Source organism: Manihot esculenta, chromosome 5 (assembly GCF_001659605.2).
Source record: "Manihot esculenta cultivar AM560-2 chromosome 5, M.esculenta_v8, whole genome shotgun sequence".
Lineage (NCBI taxonomy): Eukaryota > Viridiplantae > Streptophyta > Magnoliopsida > Malpighiales > Euphorbiaceae > Manihot > Manihot esculenta.
The window spans coordinates 8,618,456-8,640,294 of record NC_035165.2 but is presented as its reverse complement, the minus strand read 5'-3'; the positions used below and the strand labels follow the sequence as shown (position 1 = coordinate 8,640,294).

The 21,839-nt window shown below is 28.4% G+C and overlaps 2 protein-coding genes across 2 annotated transcripts; one reads left to right on the top strand and one right to left on the bottom strand.

Moving 5' to 3' along the window:
- Nucleotides 1-40: 40 nt before the first annotated feature.
- Nucleotides 41-5,319, bottom strand: LOC110615185 (disease resistance protein RPV1). The gene is made up of 5 exons (XM_021756935.2): nucleotides 4,782-5,319; nucleotides 3,541-4,654; nucleotides 2,568-2,978; nucleotides 875-2,449; nucleotides 41-762 (listed from the first exon to the last, which is right to left on the bottom strand). The coding sequence occupies exons 1-5, from the start codon at nucleotides 5,267-5,269 to the stop codon at nucleotides 229-231; spliced, it is 4,122 nt and encodes a 1,373-aa protein (XP_021612627.1). The 5' UTR covers nucleotides 5,270-5,319; the 3' UTR covers nucleotides 41-228.
- Nucleotides 5,320-13,539: 8,220 nt separating this feature from the next.
- On the top strand, nucleotides 13,540-15,690 carry LOC110615104 (CLAVATA3/ESR (CLE)-related protein 25). Its single transcript, XM_021756813.2, has 2 exons — nucleotides 13,540-14,117; nucleotides 15,518-15,690. Exons 1-2 carry the CDS (start codon nucleotides 13,858-13,860, stop codon nucleotides 15,555-15,557), a joined length of 300 nt encoding a protein of 99 aa, XP_021612505.1. The 5' UTR covers nucleotides 13,540-13,857; the 3' UTR covers nucleotides 15,558-15,690.
- The last annotated feature ends 6,149 nt before the right edge of the window (nucleotides 15,691-21,839 follow it).

Here is a 21,839-nt window from a genome sequence, read left to right as displayed (position 1 = left end):
TATTAAAAATATTTTAAACTTTCTTATAACAGGTTAAAAATTAATAAAAAATTAACTATTACACTTTTTAAAATATTAACCTTTGAATACATTTTAAAAAAGGAAACTAATGAGTTTTACTGTAACATAATACTAAAAAATTAATTTCCAATGAAAGAAACATAACTAGAGTCGCTTAGTGAACTTCTTTATTCTTTTCCTCGGTAGCTTGAACTTAAAATTTCAACTTTAACAGGCCTCATGACCATCCTCTTCATTTGACTGGAAGAACTTGGCTAGTTTTGCAGACAAAGATAGTTGGCTCTCATCCAGTAGTTCTTCATTTCCAATATAATCATCATCATTTTCAAAAACCAGATGAATGCCACATTTCTTCACTTGAACCCCTTTAATGATCGGTGGATCTGGCGCCATTACCTCCACCTTGAAACCATCTTTCAACCTAAAAACCAATGGATGACAATCTGGATACCGACACAAATGGATTTGATCTGCATTTGTCTTTGGCACTCCCATTGAGTCTAATGTGCTTACGCATAAAGGTTTATTTGGTTTAGACATCCTTGCTTGAATGGCTGGTAGAACTGGGATTTCATCTCTCAAGTCGTCTGGTATCTGATTATCCAGAGAGATAACAGCACATACAAGCACTGCCTTGATTTCGTAGTTTCTTCGCTCCGAATAGCTAACTTCAGCTTGAGAAAACCAATCCGGAATTTTGCTTCCAGGTATGCTCAAGTATCGTATATTCCTCAAAAAATCCTGCAATAAAAATTAAACAAGGCAAACAACCATGGTGTTATGTAATGGGTATGGACACGGGAGTGTTCACAGGCGCGCGTGTGCGCGCACACACAGAGTGAAAGAGATAGACCTTTGAAAGTTTTCTCTTTATTGGAACGGAACATGCTCTACAACCGCTCATGTATAATCTGACCAAGGACTTCATGCATTCAAATCCTGGAATATCCAACACTTCATCACAATTTGTTAGGTTCAGCTGCTTTAAGCTCTCTAAGTTTGAAGTATCAGATATAATTCTCAATGCAATACAGTTGGAAATGTCCAGTTCTTCTAAACTTGAAGGCAATGGAGGGAGAGAGATGAGTTTTTCACAGTGTTTCAAGCATAGATTTTTGAGAAGAGAAAGGCCCTGTAAGCTTGAAGGAAGGCTGTCAAACTTGTTGTAGCCAAGATCCAAGATCTCTAGCTTTGACAACTTCTCAAAATCATCAGGAATCTTACCAGATATTCCCCATGCACGAGCGTCCAGTTCTTTTAGCAAGGAAAGATTTGGAAAGGAAGTTGGCATTTCAAACAACTTCTCTTGTGCACTGAGAGATTTTAATGGTTTCTTTCTCATTATCAATATCATTAAGTTGGAGAGCATGCCAAAGCTCTCAGGGAGTTCTGTTACGCCAGTTCTCTCCATCAGCAGACGGTGCAAGGATTTCAAGTTTCCTATTGAAGCTGGAAGTTTCTGCAGCTGTTTACAGTCTCTCAGAGTCAACTGTATTAGATTTTCCAACATCCCAATAGATTCAGGCAACTCAGTAATATTAGCACCAGACAAGTTTAAAACCGTTAGAGCATACATGCTCCCAAGAGCTTCTGGTAAACTTCTAATCAATGCACATTTCCGCAGGTAAAGCTTCTCAGTCAATCTCAAAGCTCCAATCTGATCAGGCAGATTGGTAATCGGCGTCCGATCTAACTGAAGTTCAGTAATGGAAGATAGTCCACCGATTGAATCCGGCAATTTGCTTAGAAATCGACAGCCTCCAGCCGATAATTGCTTCAGGTAAGACAATGAACCGATTGAACTCGGTAGTTCTTCGATTGCGCTGCTATCAACAAAAATTTCTGTCAAGGACTCTAGCTTGCCAATAGATGCAGGAAGGAACGAAAGCGAGTTACACCACATCAAGCTTAGTGTCTCAAGGTTTGACAAAGATCCAACAGAATCAGGAAGTTCTTCCAATGCAGTTTCATTAAGAGAGAGTTGTTTCAGAGAATTCAGGTTACCTAAGCATTTTGGTAGCTGTTTTATGAACTGGCAACCATTCAGACTAAGCTTCTCAAGTTTTGTAAGGCGGTAGATCGATTCAGGCAACTGTAAAATAGCAGTTTGATCAAGAAGAAGTTCTTCCAGGGACTTCATGCTTCCTATGTCCTCTGGCAATTCTTTCAATTTTTTGCAGCCAGAGAGAACAAGTTTTTGAAGTTGTTTTAGCCCAGAGACATCCCTTGGCAATTCAATGAGGTTTGAGCAATCTTTCAAGTTCAATTTCAGCAATGTTCTCAAATTCCCCACTGACTTGTGAATTTTAGGTAGTCGATTGCACATCTCAAGATCAAGCTTTTCCAAGGTCTTACATCCTGATAAATCAGGAATAGCAACAAGATTATAGCAATAGCGGAGATTCAAAACCATCAACTTCTCAGCCACCTGCAACATAAAAAGTTTTTAGCCTTCAGAACAGAAGCAAGTTCCTTTACATCAATATTTAGAATATTTACGAGGACGAATCCCAAGAACATTAATGACTTAAAAAATGGAACCGTACCATGTTGCTCCGCCAACCGCAGACTCGATCGATTCCACTTTCTGAGAGATCAAGGATGGCCAGTTGCGAAGGTCGATAATCAGAAGGAAGATTTCTGAAAGGACACTTCTTCCACTGCAGCCACTTGAGCTCCCTAGGAAAATGTTCAAACTTCCCTTCTAATTTCACACCATTGATCTGCAGCAATCTTAGATTAACCATTGATTCAAAGGAATTGGTGTTGAGTATAATCTCACCCTCTTTCTCTTCTTTAGGAAGATATGCAAATTTTTCTTTCAGGTATTCAAAAACAGAGGTTAGATTTAGTGCTGATAGGAAGTTATTATGAAAAATCGTGCGGACACTTCGATCATCCTCCACAAGCTGCTTCTTTCTCAATTCAAGGATGATCCCTTGTACATTTCTTGTCCCCTGTTTCCAAGCACATATGGCATTAGAATCAGTGACCGATGCATACATTTAAGATAAAACGTGTAAAATATATACATTCATAATAAATTTTTTTATAAAAAATTAATAAATTATTATAATAAAACTATAATGATTCTTATTTATTCGCTGGATCCAAATCTAAATCATCTAACTTATGATTCATTAAATTTACATTTTTTAGATTTAATTTTTTTAAAAATTTAAATATTTGATGAAACCTATTAATCTAACATTTCTCATAAAACACTTTTGTTTTTAAAAATTAAAATTTATTCTCTGAATTTAAATAGTTTAATATATAATTTCAATCACATAAATAAATTAGCAACTAATTGAATTAAGTCATTTTTGTATTTTGAGAATCTTCTTAAGATGTATATATATAAATTTATTAATATATTTTATTTTTTTAAATTAGAATTTAACAATAGAAAATAAGTCATCTTATTAAAAAATATTTTTTATGAAAAATAAGTTATTTTTAAAAAACAAACGGAGGTTTGAAGTATTGAAATTTTGAAAAAAAATCAGCAATTTGTACCTTGTTATGCTTGAGAACTGTCATGATTTCATCATAATTCCACAATCTACTATGTGTACCAGGATCAGTAAGGTTTTCAAGTAAAACAATCTGTTTTCCCATTTCTCTGAGTTGATCATGCATCCACAAAATATGGCCTCCCAACTCCTCTCTGAGCTTAATGAGAGATTTTTCTGTGAGAACAGTAATTGCTGTCTCACCCCTGAAGCCACAACCCTTAAATATATCAATTGCTTCCTCTCTCTTCATTTCTATTTTAACAAACAAACACGCAATATCAAGAAATATACACTTCTCTTCTTCATCGAGCGCATCAAAACTTATTCTTAGCACATCCTGCAGATTATTTGGCCGAATCTGTTGCAACTTTTTCAAGGCATCTTCCCATTCCTTCACTGTCCTCTTATGAAACAAGTAAGAGCCAAACACTTCCAATGCTAAAGGTAGTCCTCCCGTGAGAGAGACAATATTCTTGGCCAGATTCAGGTAATCGTTTGTGGGTTTCTCTCTTCTTAGTGCATGATAACTAAAAAGTTGTAAAGCTTCAGTTGAATACAACTCTCTCACTTCGTAAACTTCATTCACAAGATGTTCAACCAAAACATCTTTGTTTCTTGTTGTAATAATGATTCTACTTCCTTCACTGAACCACTCTCTGTTTCCTGCCAGTGCATTGAGCTGGCTTACATTGTCCACATCGTCTAAGACAGCAAGCACCCGCTTCTCATGAAGCATACGTTTGATCATAGAAACGCCAGCTTCAAGCTCATGCACAGATGACATGTTAACAGGTGAAAGAGCAGAAAGAAATTTATTTTGAAGTGACACTAAACCACCATCTTCTGTAGCAGTTTCTCTAACGTTTGGAATGAAGCAGCGGTATTCAAAGTAATTGAGAAGCTTATTGTAGAGGGCCTTGGAAAGAGTTGTTTTACCAATCCCACCCATTCCATGAAGTCCCAGAACTTTAATGTGATTGGATTTAACATTTAACAAGTCCATCAGTTCTTCTGCACGAGAATCAAGTCCAACTGTGTATGTAGCTAGACCCACTGTCCTTCTCAATTCTGTTAAAACCCTTTTGACCAATTGTTGAATCAGCTGCGGTTCTTTGCTGTCAAATGGACAGAATAACCAATACATTAGGATAAAAAACACAATTTGTATTCATGGGTTATTATCAGAATTCAGAAACATGAAATTATATAACCTGTATGAAAAGTTTAAGCAGAGGATATCACCTGATGTTATAAGGCAAACCCGAAATCCCACCAACTTTCTTCATAGCTTCTCTCCATCTTCCCACCTTCTCCTCCCCAAACCTCTCAGTATGAATCCTGAAATCATTTTCAAAAGGACCCGTTTGCTTCCTAACATGAGAAGGATCAACTTTGTAGAACACTGGAAGTATCAGCCTCCGTAGCTGGCATATTGTAGTGAGCTCCTCAAGACACCAATGGGAATCAGCATACCTCGGAGAAAGCATGATTATTGAAGCAGCCGAGTCTTCAATGGCCTCTAAAAGGCTAGGGGCTATCTCGTCCCCTTGGCTCATTCCGACGTCGTCTCGGAAGACACGGACGCCATGCTCTGCTAATGAATCATAGACATTCTTGATGATAGTGTGGCGCGTGTCCTCCCCGCGAAAGCTTAAGAATACGTCCCAGTGGAGTCTCAGCGCAGCCGGAGGCGTGGAAACGAGGACGGAGGGCATTGTGTCGGTTTGCATTTGGGAATTTTTGCGAGATATGGTGATTATCGGTCCTTGAAGTCGGATATTATTAGAGGAAAAAGTTAAATTGTCGTACTGAAGAGTTAATGAAAGAAAACGAAAGCACAAGCAAAGCAAAGCACCTCAACTTGCACAAGCAAAGCACCTCAACTTTCAACTATTCCTTTCTTGTCAAAGGAAAATCTAATATTAAAATTAAATAATAATTTTTTTTTTTTTTATGTTTGTGTCAATTATTAAAATTTTTTTAAATCACGTATTATATTATATAAGATCATTATTTAAAAATCTATTAAATAAAAAAATTTAAATATTTATATTAATTATAATAAAATTAAACTTTTTTTTAATTTATTACACCAGCAACTAAAAAATACTGAATTGAATTTAAAAAGTTAATAATAAATCATAATATAATTTTAAAATTTTTATATTAATAAATATATAATTCTTTAATTTAAATTTTATACTAAAAATATATTTATTTTATATTTATTATATATAATATTAAATAAATATTTATTATAAATAAATTTTTTATATATAAATATTATATATTAAAATATTTTATTAAAAATTTATATTCATGGCACATATTTTTAATATATAAAAATTATATTTTATATTAATAATATTAAATAAAATAAAATATTATATATTTTAGTATATAAAGTAATTTTTTATAATTTTTATAAAAATTTAGATATATTAGTTATATTTTTTTATAAATTATTTAAAATATTTAATATTTTTAATCTATTTATTTATGTAATAAATAAATTTATAATGTATATTAATTTATTGATTAATCCGATAAAAATTATTTTTTATTTTATATTAATAATATTAAATAAAATAAAATATTTTATATTTTATACCATAATTTTTTATATTTTAAATATTTATTAAATTATAATATATATATATATATAAATAAAAATAAGAAATAAATAATGGAAAATAAAAAAATATTGTTAAAATAAAAATATATATTTTAAGAACTATTTTATTAATTAAATAAAATTTTGGGGACTTTATTATAATTTTTTTAATGATTTTTACTTTAATTCAATTTAATCATCTCGTTATAATTGAAATAAAATAAAAAAATTAATTTTATTATTTAAAATTTAAAATTTTAGATATATTTAACTTTTCTATCCAATATATTTTTTCAGATTTTTAAATAGATAAAATAAATTATTCAAATTGCAGCAAATATAAAAAAGTTAATTTTATTATTTAAAATTTTAAAATTAGGATATAAATATAAAATGTGATAGTAGTTTATAATGTTTGTCTAATAAATTAAATTATAATAAAATAAATATTCCTTTACTCTCATTAGTTTTTGTCTGCTTTAATTTTTTATACATATTAAAAAAATTATCCTTTAATTTTTTATAATATAAAAAATTCATTCATTAATTTTAATGAATACAGTAAAACATTCATAATATTTTAAAAAATTTAATAGTTATCCTTCCGTTAATTTTAATTATTAAATATTATAAAAAATTTAAAATAACTCTAATACAAATAAATTAATTAATAAAATTTTTAAAAATTTAAAAAATTAATTAATAAATTTTTCAGAATTAAAAAATTAAATAATAAAATATTTAAAGTCAAAATTAATAAAGAGATCAATTAATAAATGTTTTAAAATATTAAAAATATTTTAATACATTCCTCCTGTGAGATTAATTAGTAAATTTTAGTAAGTTTTCATACTATAAGAGCTAGGTATTAGGGGTAAGCATTCGGTCGGTTCGGTTCAAAATCGAACCGAACCGAATAAATCGAAAACCGAAATTTTAGTGTTTATAAAAATCGAACCGAACCGATTTTGATCAGAAACCGAATCGAACCGAACCGGTCTGATTCGGTTCGGTTCGGTTCGGTTTGATCGGTTTTGATTTTTAATAATTTTTTATTTTTTATACTTTATTTTTAATATTTTAAAATTTAATTAAAATATTTTAATTTTAATATGATTTAATTTCTCTATATTATTGAAAAAATATATTATTATCACTAATCGGTTCAATTCGGTTTTTTTGATTTTTTTCTGATTAAAACTGAACCGAATCGAAATAATCGAAATTTCTGAAATTAAAAATCAAACCGAACCGAAATGTATAAAAAACCGAACTAAAATTTTAAATCAATTCGATTCGATCGATTTTTTTAGTTTGAATCGAATACTGCTCACTCCTACTAGGTAATATATTTTTTCTTTTACAAAATATAATATCTTTTATTAACTTTTCAATTATATTTATTTTAAATATATTAAATTTTATTAAATTTCAAAAGATATTTTTTAAAAAATTTTAAAAATAAAATAGAATTATAATAATAAATTTATATATTATTGTAATTTAAAAAAGAAAATTAAGAATAATTTTAAAATAAATAAAATTTATAAAACAAAGTGAATAATAATAATTCTCTGCAGTCAACACTCAATCCACCTATATTACTCTTTGTATATTAAAATTATGGTAATTTATATAAAATTCTGCTAGTCTCAATCTTGCAGTCCCACTGACACCCACAAGGCCTCTACCATACCAAATCTTTTTTATGAATTTAGTTTTTTAATTTTTAATTTTAATTTAATTTAAAATTGAATCTACTACTCTCTCTTATATCTATCAGCTTTTAATTATCTTTTTAAAAAATATGATCAATTACAACTTTTATCTAGTATGTAACCATTACTTAACTTATTTATATAATTAATTAATTATAAAACATACATTTTTTTAATATTTAAAATTTATATTTTTTTATTTTTAAAAATACAATTTAAATATTTTTTTAGTCTTAATTCTTTAAAACGTAAATTAAATATATTTAGATATATATTTTTTAATAAAAATAATTGAGTTTGAAAAAGATTTAAATAATTTAAATGAATATTATAGAATGACAACGTGTTTGGACTTTGAATCATGTTTAGATTTAAATAGCGTGATTTTCGAGCAAATCCTTGTCATAACACGTTATTTTGAAATGAAAGGTTTAATAAAAAGGGATAAAAATGAAAATGATTAAATCTTTTGCCAGGAAATTCAGAAATTATTAAATTATTTCAATTAATTATTTTAAATTATTATAAAATAAATTTAAAAATTATTTAAATCAATTTTAATTAAACTCTTACATAGGATGCCGGTGAGTAGCAATGTTGGATATTACTTGTGGCCTTAATTTGTGTGAAACTGGACGATGACAGTTGCTTAAAGTCATCAGGAATTTTACTAGCCTCAGGCTGAGCATTCAGTTCTTTCAGTGAGAATAGATTTGACAAGGACTTTTAATTGAACTAGGTAATTTGCTCAGTGAACAATACCCTCCACCGCAATTAGAACTTTTAAACAAAGACAATGAGACCATGGTTGGAAAAAGACATGGAAATTGAGATTTTGGTATTTATAAAAATCAAATTAAATCGGTATTAGTTAGAAATTGAATTGAATTAATTCGGTTTGATTTAATTTAATTTGATTTTGTGTGATGGATTTAAATTTTTAATAATTTTTTATTTTTTATACTTTATTTTGAATATTTTAAAATTTAATTAAAATATTTTAATTTATCTAATCTCGAAAATAATATATTATTGTAATTAATTTATTCGATTTGATTTTTTTAATTTTTTTATTAAAATCGAATCAAATCGAAATAATCTAAATTTTTAAAATTAAAAACTGAATCAAATCAAATCGAAATAATCTAAATTTTTAAAATTAAAAACTGAATCGAATCAAAATAAATAAAAAATCAAACTGAATTTTTTAATTAACTTGGTTCGATCAATTATTTCAGTTTAAACTAAATATTACTCGCCCTTAAATAGAAGCAGCAACTCACTTTTAGATTATAATATTATTAACAGGGACTTATTGGATTGAGCAGTATTCAGTTTAAATTGAAAAAATTGATCAAATCGAATTAATTTAAAAATTCGATTTAATTTTTTATTATTTCAATTTAATTTGATTTTTAATTTTAAAAATTTCTATTACTTAGTTTAACTAATTAGTGATAATAATATATTATTTTCAATAATGTAAAGAGATTATATTTTAATTAAATTTTAAAAATTAAAAATAAAATATATAAAATAAAAAATTTATTAAAAGTTTAAATCAATTAAATTAAATCAAATTAAATCGAATTAAATTAGTTTAATTCAATTTAATTTTTAATTAAAATTGATTTGATTTTTTTAAATATAAAAATTTTAATTTTAAATTTATTTAATTTAATTTAATTTTAAATAGAATCGATTGAATTGTGTCGGAGGTACTGATACCAGTTACCTGAGATAATTACCAAAAGATTCAGGAATTCTGGTGAATACAGAAGAAAGGATATGTTTGGAAAAAGAAAAGAGGCACATCAATGGTTTTAATGTTTTTATTTTAGAAAATAAAAACTCTACCCACTCTAATAAATCAAATCAATAAGTGTTAAATTGAGTATTTCGATATTTAGACTCCATGGAAGATGGGCTGAGTCTTGAGGGTAAGGTGAAACTATTAGTTTCAGTCCAGTTCATTGGAAATCAAGCCCAACAACTCTTGGGAGGGGCAATTTCATGCCAAATTAAAATTGTGATTTGATAATTATGTAAATTTAGAAATTAACTGATTCAGTTTTGCTGTGATCTCAATTTAATTAACCCCATGACAAGTTCTCCCCTCATCAATTTATTCTATTTGTGTTCAAATAAAATAAAATTTAATATATTCCATCTGTCTTAAATTTTTTTTCCCCAAAGGTCAACATATTCATTAGGAAAAAATGGCCAAAACCCATCACAGTAAAAGACCAAGTCATAGGTCCAAAACATAACAGGCCACAGCTTGAAACTACAGGCCTAAAACAATCTCAGGCCAGTACACATCTTAACCCAAAATTTCTAGTAAAGATGAGTATTCAGTCGGTTTGATTTAAAATCAAATTAAATAAATTAAAAATTATAATTTTAACACTTATAAAAATTAAATTGAATCGATTTTAAATAAAAATTACATCAAATCAAATCGTTCTGATTCTATTTGATTTAATTCAATTTAATTGATTGGACTTTACACCTTAATTTTAATATTTTAAAATTTAATTAAAATATTTCAATTTCAATTATGATTTTAATATATCAATATTATTAAAAATAATATACCATTATTATTACTTAATTCAATTTTTTTTTATTTTTATGATAAAATCATCTTCTGTATTAAAGATCTAATTAAGAAGCAGGATCAAGCATAAACCCTCATGCTTTTGCTTACTATTGGTTTTAATAGCATAGAACATATAGAATCATCATCCCTCCAAGTATGCGTATGCTTTTTGTCTCTAATCATATCGAATTTTTGGGAACATTTCATTAACCTGTCTTGTACGAATCCATAATGAAATAAATTTTACATGAATTGTGCTTTGGATTCAACATCATAAAGCTCATTCTATAGTCAGAAATGTTTAATCATGTTGGTGGTGGAATTCAGAATCTACACTTTGTTCATTTATATATAGACGAATAATATTGGGTAAATTAATTAATAGTCTAGAATCAACGTGTCATTAATTAATTGGTCAGCAAAATCTTATTTTTTTGCCCCATAAATGCAATGTTTGGCAGGCCGTGATACAATATAATATAATTTTTATATTAAAAGTTAATTGCATTACTCGTATTACCACATGGCAAACGTAGCTTAACATCAATAGAAGCTTTTCAAAGCAAAATCCTTCAAGATATGCAAAATCTAACTCTATGTGGACAACACAACCCTAATTGCACTGCCTGTGATGGTCGCCAACTAGATTTTTTTTTTTTTAGAAGATTTACAATTTAGTCCATGTATATTCTCATTATTAACAAATCAATCCCTGTATTTTCAGAAATCTATTAAAACGTTTTTATCTTTTCTCTCCGTCAACAAAATAGTCATTCCGTCTATTTCTGCCGTTAAAAATATAGCAAAAGACCAAATTACCTTATTCTTTTCCTCTTTCTCCTCCTTCTTCTTCATTGATTCTTCCTCCTCTTCTTCTTCTTCTTTGGTTCTTTTTTTTTCTTCTTCGATTTTTCTTTTTATTCTTCTTCTTTAAGGAGGATGAGGAGATTTTTTTTCTTCTTCTTCTTTTTCTTCATCATCGTCTTCTTCTTCTCTTTCTTCTTCTTTTTCTTCTCCTTCATCATCATCATTATATTCTTCTTTTTTTCTTCTTTTTTAAGGAGGAAGGACTATTTCGTTGACGGAAAGAAACAATAAGGACGTTTTAATAGATATGAAAAAAATAAGGACATTTTAATAGATATTTAAAAATGTAGAGACTAATTTGTTAATAATAGTAATATCCAAGGACTAAATAAAGGGTTTTATTTGAAGGTAAAATCGGATTTTAAAAATTTTTTCTCTCATCTTTTATCTATTTTTAACGGAAAAGATAACAGAATGACTATTTTATTGACGGAAAGAAAAATTAAGAATATTTTAATATATTTCTGAAAATGCAAAGACTGACTTATTAATAATGGCAATATTTAGGGACTAAAATGTACATCTCCCTTTTATTGTTTACTGTACAGGATTCATGATTTAATCGAATTAATGGATTTGATTCCAGCCAAACTTTCTCAGGAAGCTCCAAATCTAAGACTTGTCATATGCATATATATTGTGGTAACTGGCTTCCCATGATGAATAATATAATCATTATTTATATCAAGAACCTTATTTTCACAAACATGTACGTAGAAGCCTGTTTCACCTTATATAAAGACATTGAAGAAGATGAAGATAAACATTTATTCCTTTTCTACTGAAAAGGAAAGGCGGCGCTTACCCTTATAATACTCGTATATTATGGCTACGAAACAGCACGTCAAGATCAGTCCAAGCTCAAGCATCAGTATCTGAACCCACAAAGGATTTCAAATTCTAGAAATGGGATTATCAATGAACACAGAGATTGATCTCTGTAACTTGAATAAGAAGCCATTACAACAACAGCCATAAGCAGCAGAAGAAGAAGCATTGGATTCCAGCAACATACAACTTTTTTATGCTTGTACAGTGCAGATTCATATGGTATGGATAAGACAAAATGTGCCATATGCTTTCTCCATATTCGACTAATTAGCCCCCACTGCCAACTAAGAGTGGTTCCGGTGACTATGGCATATATACGTGGACCATGCCAGCCGGAATTATAAAGTTTTATGTATATATACTCCCCCAATTTGTTGGAAATTCTCACATAAGAAAAATACAGGACGAGTATTGATTCATGAGTTTGTTCAAGACAAATACAGGACGAGTATAAATTACAAAATGTGCAATAAATAAAAATTGTTGAATTTAAGGGAAACAATTCCATGGGTACATACAAGCGTGTGTCGTGTGAGATTCTAAAGGGAATATGAGCTTCTCAATCATTGGATTCCCAATTTCAAAGTCCAAGGAAGAATCCCCAATTTTGATGATTTTGGTAATGATGGAAATATTTGAGAATGGATGATAAAAGGTCAACACTCTCCACTCACCAAATACCACTCTTTCCTGTTCATTTTTCATCATCCTGTCCATTTGGCATTTATTTTAAAAATGGTTGAATATACTTCATTAGCAATTTGTAAGAGATCGAGACGACTGCATTTCTAGCTACCTACACATCTCCTTCAACTTTTTATTTTATTTTATTTCTTGACCAATTTTGATTGCATGCCTTCAAAAATGTTGGAACAATATTGTTCTGTCTCACCAAAAGTATACATCCGCCCATCTGCTTAAAATGTGCCAGCGATTAGTTTAGCTTTACTGGCTGAACTGATGGGGTGAGGACTGAGGAGGAGCTTGCCCCTCTCTGCTTTTAAATTAGAATTGATAAGGACCGATGAAATTAGAGGAGTAAAATCTGAAATCTCTAGAATTATCTTAATTATTTTTTATTATAATTTTTTTTAATATATTATATTCACCACCGAATAGAATGAAATCATTTCATTCCGAGGATGACATACAAACCACAAAATAGCACATGTCAATTGTGATATCCAGAGGTATGTAAATCAGATGTTACTATGGGTTACTTAATCATTTCCTTTATCTTTAACCCAATTATACGCAAGGGATGATATGATATTAAGTTATCGTATGGCTGCATGAAAATACACACATCAAAGCTTAAAAAGAAAGAGCGTATTGGGACCTTATTATCAGCATAAAGCAAAACAAGGGTTCCCTCCTTGTCATGTTCGAAACCACCTCACCTCTCTCTCTCTCTCTCTCTCTCTGGGTTCGTGAAAGTGCAACACAATCGCTCCAACCTATAAAGCATACCCAAACACGCCTTAACCCATGAACTAAATCTTCCCTTACACCACTCAATCTCCTCACTTCATCATCCTTTCTTCTCTTCCTTTTATATCCATCCAAGAAAAATCTTCATCTGATTTTGTTTCTTTTCCATGTATCTGTACCTTGTATAGCCACACGTACAAGGCATCTTCTTCCTCTATTTTATTACCTATAAAACATAGGGATAAAGGGAAAAATATGGTTATTGGTGGCAGCTCTGTGCCGTTTAGGGTGTTGGTTGTGGCGATTGCAGCTCTGGGATTTGCGTGTCTTCTGTTAATTGCAACTCTGCAAACTGGACCAACCAAAAGCACAGCAAGAACCGTTGAAGCCACTGCAAGTTTCAAACTTGACGCAGATATAGGAAGAGAAAAGCTTATTTATGATCCAGAATTGGATATCAACTACATGATGAGCAAGAGAAAAGTTCCCAATGGCCCTGATCCCATTCATAACAGGTATATATACATACACAATTCAAAGTTTGCTGTTTTATATGTGTGTATATATCTTCATGCATATGTTAGAAAAAAAAAAAATAAAGCCAAAAGGAAAGGCTAGCTTTACCTTGTGAGTTTCATTCATGAGTTTTTATGCGACTTGATAAACTGCTCATAGTACTTTAGAGGTCACAGAATTAAATCACAGAACAATTTTCTTGCAACGAAAGGAAAATCTGAAACTCATAATGTGGAAAGTTTCCTGTACTTAGACACTTTTATTATTTTATACGTAATCAATTTTGAACTAGAAATTAATTATTGAATTCCACGTCAATTTGAGAGAGGAGTTAGAGTTTAAATACTCTTATTATGAGCTAGTTTTTGAGTAGCGTTAGACTTGATATAAATTTTAACATAATATCATAGTGTTGAATTTAATTATTTTTATAATAAAGAATAGTATTTATATTCTGTTTTATTAAATATAAATTATTAATTTAATCAACCATAAATAAAAAAAATATATGCTTAACACTTTTTTCGAGTAAATATAGAAAGTTTAGATAATAAGGGAAAATCAGTGACAAATAACTCTCAACTTAATTTAAGTCCTAATTAAGATTTATGGTTTTTTCCTTTTCAGGAAAAGAAAAGAAAAAAGTATTAAAAGATAATTTTGAAGCTTTAACTGTTACATTGAATCCTTGTTGAAAGCAAGCTTCTGTAATCTCAATCGTTAGACATGGGATTACAGTAACATAAAGATGTCTTAATCCCCACTTAATATTACAAAGAAAAAGTAAATAAATAAAGTCTGTCTCTTTCACTTTATTCCATCCGTCACTCTTAAACATGTTTATTCAAAGCTAAGTAACATTTTATTTTCTTTTTTTATCTACATTTACGAGAGACCTTTAACCTTTTCATGCTGCCTTTATTTTCTCCCTTTTTTTCCTTTATTATTACCCTTAAGCCATACTATTTAAATTCTCCATTCACAAGATTTTCCAAGGATTAAGTGAATAAAATAATTTAATTTTTAGTTAGGTTAAAATAATTTAACACGTATATCTACTCTTATTTTCTTCAATTGGAAAAGAGCTATTTTTTCGATACAATTAACTTTAACTATGATTCAACTCGAGTAAATTTTGGCATCCATTATTTTTTTTCGATACAATTAACTTCAACTATGATTGAACTCGGGAATTCATAGTTATAAAAATGACTCTAGTATCGGTAAAGCATCAATCACTTTTTTCATCATGGAATAGCAATCCTCTATTTACTTTCGTATATATCACATGCTATCAAAAAACAAATTGAACTTTAAACAAAAAAAATTTGAAACCGTATGGGGTAGATACTCAACAATCTCAATATTGGTGGTTTTGTTTTGTTTTGTTTCTTATCAGGAGAGCTGGGAACTCGAAACGACCTCCTGGGCAAGTTTAGTTCGATATCAAAGATAAGGAATTGAAAAAGGTAGAAGAGCAGAAAAGTGGAAAAAGAAGAGACAAGATGTGTGGCATCTTGTATGTATTCTTTTAGAAATGGGACAATAGATGCTCCTGAAATTATTTGAGAATCCCAGCATGCAACTCTTTTTTACTTCCACCAATTCTGTTATATGTAGGGAGATGTTGGGGTTTACTATAAAGCAGCTTAAGGGAATAGCTTCTCAATCACAAAACCATATATACTCCTCATCAAAACAGAATCTAGCTACCCAAAAAAAAAAATACACTACAGCCTTTGCCAAAAAAAAAAACTATACTTTTATGGTTTGACATGTTCTTGTTATTTTGTCCATTTCTTTTTTTTTTTAAGTGTGAGATAGAAGGAAAGTTATATATAAGCTTTGCTTTGTGACCAAATAAGAAAAATACCCATTTGAAAAAGAAAAAAAAAAAAGTAAGTACATGTAGCAAAATCATGATCTATCATTAATCAAACTATTTGGGTATGCTTTATTATTCCATGCTTGTAATTTGAATTAAAAATTGAAAAGAGAGAGGAAGAAGAAGCAGCAGGCAGGCAGCCAGCATGAGTTCCAAAAACTAAAGTGAATCCACCAATTAAAGGTAATGTTCGCATCTATTGTTAGTCTTTTTCACAGGATTCTCTTTTGGCTTTGTGTGTGTGTGTTTTGAGGACTGTTTTGGTCTTTGGTCCATTCAAACTTTTGTTTAAACTGCATGAGATGAGATTCTTCTTCATAGTCTCGTGGCAATCAAAATGCAAAAGGAAAGGGGCCATATGGGTGCTCTGTTTTCTTTTCAAAGTGATAAAAATCAAAAGAGAGGCTCTCTCTACTTCAAAGCTTTTCTCTTTTTTCCCCTCTCTATGTCCTTTATCTTTTTCATTTCTTTGGGTTTTTGCCTTGATTGGATTGTGGAGCAAAGACTGAGTTTAAAGTTTTAGAGATTCAAATTGGGCCAATTACCGAAAAGGGTAAAAGATTTTGAACATATCTTTTGTTTTTAGAAAAAAAACAGCAATTTATCCTTTTTAATAAGTATGTCTGATACAAAATCAAATTAATGAAATAAGTGAATTTCAGACATCACAGATATATACCAAACAAAAATCTCTCCATGATTTCCCTGCGGTTGGGTCCTCGGCTCCTTGTTGAATGACTCATGCAACAAGCCTACAATTCAATTGATGTCCATATAAAAGCCACCCAAATATCCGTTTGTATTAAGGGGAAAAACTTGGTAACTCAGTCCATCATTGATACAAAACATAGATGAGTGAATTTTTCTATAAATTGATATTAGGGATGGAAACGGGTAGGGTACCCGCGAAAATTAAACTATCTTGATTCGAATCCGATTTATATTAGTAATATTTAAATCTATTCTGAATTCGATCGAAAATTAATTTAAACTATCCGAATCCGTTCTAAATCCAATTATTATTATCTGAATAAAATCCAAACCCGTTTAATCTTATATATTTTAATTAATAATTTATATAAAAAAATATTTTTCATTAATAATTTTCATTCAAAAAATTCAATATTTTTAAAAAATATTTAAATTTAAATTTTTAAATAAAAATACATAAAAAAATTTATAAATATTATGGTAAAATATATTTTTTATATTAAATTAATTATTTATATAAACGGATTCGGGTAGTAAGTAACATATACATAAAATTTGAATTCAATCTAAACCCGTAACGAATATTATTTTTTTAATCCAAATCCGATTATAACTATCAAAATCCATTCTATTAGGGTTCAGTCGGATCGGATACCAAAAATACTCGATCCTTGCTATCCCTAATTGATATATATTAAATTATTAATAAAATTAAAAAATTTATAATAATATTATAAGTTATTTTTTAATATTATCGATTTTAATTTTAAAAAAATAACTAAAAAATCCTTAATTTTTAAAAAAATTTACTCCATTATACCCTAAATTTTAAAAAATTTACTAATTAAATTCTAACCGCTACAAAAAAAAACAGTTAAATAATAACCAAAATTTTCATCGCTAAATGAAAGAAAATTGTTCGCTATTAGTGAATAACAACTACTTGGTGACTGCAAAAGAGTGGTCGATGTTGGCCTATTGCTAAACATTTAATGACCAAATGGATTTTGGTCATTATTTAGCCACAAACTACAAACTAAAAATTGATTAGCGTAAACTACAAACTAAAAATTGATCGCTAATCGAGTATCTAAATAAAGTTGACATAAAAAAGTTGACTGCTAAATTTATTACAATCGGACCATTAACTAGTGATCGCAAATTGGTAGCTACATGAAAGATAAACACTATATTTATTGCTAATTAATAGTAAAATAGAAGAAAATTTTAGTTGTCATTTATAATTTGGTTGTTAATATGGTCAGTTGGTTGCTACATGCTAAATTGTAGCTGATTGGTTGCCAATGGCTCCATATGAAGTTATTTTGTCTCTTTTTTCCTATTGTATACTTAAATCTGATGTAATAACATGTACACATATATTTTAATCTATAATTCTGCAATTTAAAATATCAAAATACATTAATATAGTCTAACATTTAAAAACTATAAATATTAAAAATATATAATCGTTTGAAACTGTGTCAAGAATTTCAAGTATTTAAATAGTATTAAAAAGTAAAACACTAAAATAGTAAAATAACATATTCATATCATGGAATATATGAAGCTGGTTAAAAGCAGGTCTCATATCATATGCGAAATATATTGTCCCATCTTCAATACCCTTAGTTCTTTTTGCATTTCAACTATCATGTTATTTTGGTCCTCTACAAATTTCTGAAAACTATTATACTTCTCTTTCATTTCCTTCTTCCATTTTATTGGATGAGATTTTTTTTTATTCTGGTGATTGGAATGATGACACATTTGTTGATATCTCCATGATCCTATATGGGAGAGGGCAGAAGAGACAGCATTGTCTAACCCATAAATTCGGCTTCCTTGCTGCCCTGCTCCTGCTTCAATGAATAACTAATTTTCATTAAAAATTATTCCACTATATAAAAATCTAACTAATATTTATACAAAAAATCTATATAATATTTATTGAAATCTATGTAATATTTATGAAATCTATATAATATTTATTACCAAAATTTATATTACAATATGCAACAGAGTTTTTCTGAAATAACATCCAAGAATTTATATTTCACCTTTAAGATCATGCATTCTCATAAAAGATATAAGAACATAAAAAAAAAGATTGTAAGGATTAGAAAAAGCAATATATCATGTCATTCCCTTTAATAATCCATTTTGATACAATCGTAGGATATAATGAGTACAAGCAGCACCATTTGCATCCGGAAGTTCACATATTTGGTACCATTCAACAAATAGCATGGAAACCTACCGAAAATTGCACCAGCATGTATTGAATAGACTGATTCAGAATAAATTGCACATACTCTAATAAACCCAGTTTCGACAAAGAGAGACGAGATAGAAATAAATGCTTCAAAATATGTGGCTGAAAAGGGTTGGCCAAGTGTACTATGCGACTGTTCATCGTGTGTGTGCATATGCGTGTGTTGGAGAGAGAGAAGCTCGTTAATGGAATTATTCCTCCCCCATCAATAAGCTTTGCCATATGAACATTATACTCTGCAAGATTGAGCAATTCACTGCATATAAGACCAAGACTAATGTCTTTGTTGAACTTCTGCTCCTCATATGAGAAAATCACCTGCAATAAGTAGTAGGAAACCACAAAAACTAGTAAACCATATGTGAAAAGTAATTGTAATATTCAACCAGATGCATCTTAATAACAAACATGCTATATATGAAAAGTAATTGCAATATTCAGATTAAGGAAAAGTAGTAAACCTTCTCAAATTGAATTGGATTCATCCTGAAACCGGGTAATAAGTGTTGCTGGCAATTTTCTACTTTAATTATCAATTCTCTAAATTATTCAAATTGTTATATTTTATATTATATTAATTTTTATGTAAAAAAGCTAAATTTGTCTTACCTAAAATTTATGACATTGTTCTACAAACAAACACAGAATATTTGTCTCAATCTGTCTCAACAAATATAGATTATTCAGCTACCACCCACCGATGACTAAAGGTAAGAGGAATCAAGAACCGCAGCACAACACAAGAAAATGGAAATCGTACCTGAATGCGACATCACGATAATACGACTGGATGCGAACCACAACAGATATAGGTAATGGCAGTGAACTACAACAGAGATCAGCGACAACACGACTGGATGTGACAGTAGTGAATCACAATCGAAAGACTTGCATCTTCTAAAAACATATGGTGTTGAAGAATATAATGTCGACTTATATTTGGGTTTCGCCCTTCTAAACAAAAAATCACATTGTTTTTCTCAAGAAAATAAAAAAACAAAAAAATAATTAAATTAAATTTTAATTAAAATTAAAAGTCTTAAATTATAATTTAGTGACTGAATAAATTGTCGCTATTTCATCACTATCCAAACAAACATAGTTTTACTCATGTTTATGATGGAAAAGAAAACCTTTTAGCAACCATATATATATTAGTTGTTGATTCATCGCTAATACAATCATAAAATAGTCATCAAATTATAGTAATTTATGGTGCTCATATTTTCACCAAAAAACATAGCAAACTGATCAATAAAATTGCTGCTATTATTTTCTATCATTTTATTCCGTCATAATTAACGAATATTAAAAATTTAGTCGTTGATTTATGACCATCCTACCATTGATTATTAGTCTCTATGCATTTTTTAAAATATAAATCTCATTTTATTCTCATCGTAGCAGAATAGTCACAAATTGGTCGCTAAATTTAATCGTTATTTTTCTATTTTTTTATAATAAACATTTTAAATTGTAACTAATTGTACTCTTAATTTCATTGATATAATAGAATAACATTGCAATGACATATTAGATGGAGTGACAATTTTATTAGTCTCTAATGAAAAATTTAACGTCGAAATGCAATTGAAATAAATATAAAGATATAAAATTTAATTAGCGAATCATACAAAAATAAATTTACAATTATAAAAATTATAAAAAATAAATTATTTTTGTCATTATCTCTATTATTTTTATAATTTGTTTGTATTTAACAAGAAAGAAAGGTGTATCTACTTAATATAATCTTGATATATAATTAAAAATAAGTTTAATGAGACATGTATATCAAAATTTGTATAAAATTAACTAAATTCTTTATAATGTGTGTACACAAATAAAAGAATTTAATTTAGAATTATTAACAAAAAGTTTAAATTTATTTATATTTACCGTCAAAACTTTAAACCGAGATAAATTTTTTTATTTAATTAATATTAATTAAATGAATAAACAATTAAATTTAAAAGTTAATGATAAATTACTTTATATATATATATATATAGTACTATATTTCTTATAATTAATGAGTTTTTATTATAATAACTATAGTCCAATAATATATTTTATTTTTATTATATAAAAAGATATTTCATTAAATATTTATATGCAATACTATTATAAATTCTATATATATTAGAAAAAAATTATCTAAATTCGATGCACTATGAAACTAAGATATAAATAAATAAATCTCACCTTATAAAATTTAAATAAAATTCATTTTATTTAGATTTTAAATTTACAATGAACCAATCTAAATAAAATGTTAGCAATTTTTTTTCTTTTATAAAATAAAATACATATAAAATTGAAGAATAAAATTGGACCATACATATGAAGTTTCAACAATAATATCTATATAATAAATAAAAAATATGGTTATTTTAATTATAAAGTTAAATTATTAATCAAATAAAATACAGAGATGATATTATGATTATCTTTTTATATTTTTAAATTTAATTTAATCATTGGAATTAACTTTCATAATATACGATTTAAATTTTAATTATAAATATGAATTAACAAATAGAATGAAACACTTTGAATAATTGTGCTAATTAATATTTATAGTTAAGACTTTAATTAATATTGCACAAAATTTGAATATAATTATTTAATTTAATAATTATTAAACCCCGTATTAATGTGAAGTTCAGTTTTCATTAAATTCACTATTTTTTTTTCTAGGTATTAATTTATTCTCATAGTCGGAAAAAGCAGCTGGACTGACACGTGTCAATCGCTGGACGGTTTGACTCGGCGGAGCCACCGGAGAGAGAAATCCTGCGCTCCGCTCCTTAGAATATTGACTGAAACAAAATAAATACATAAATAACG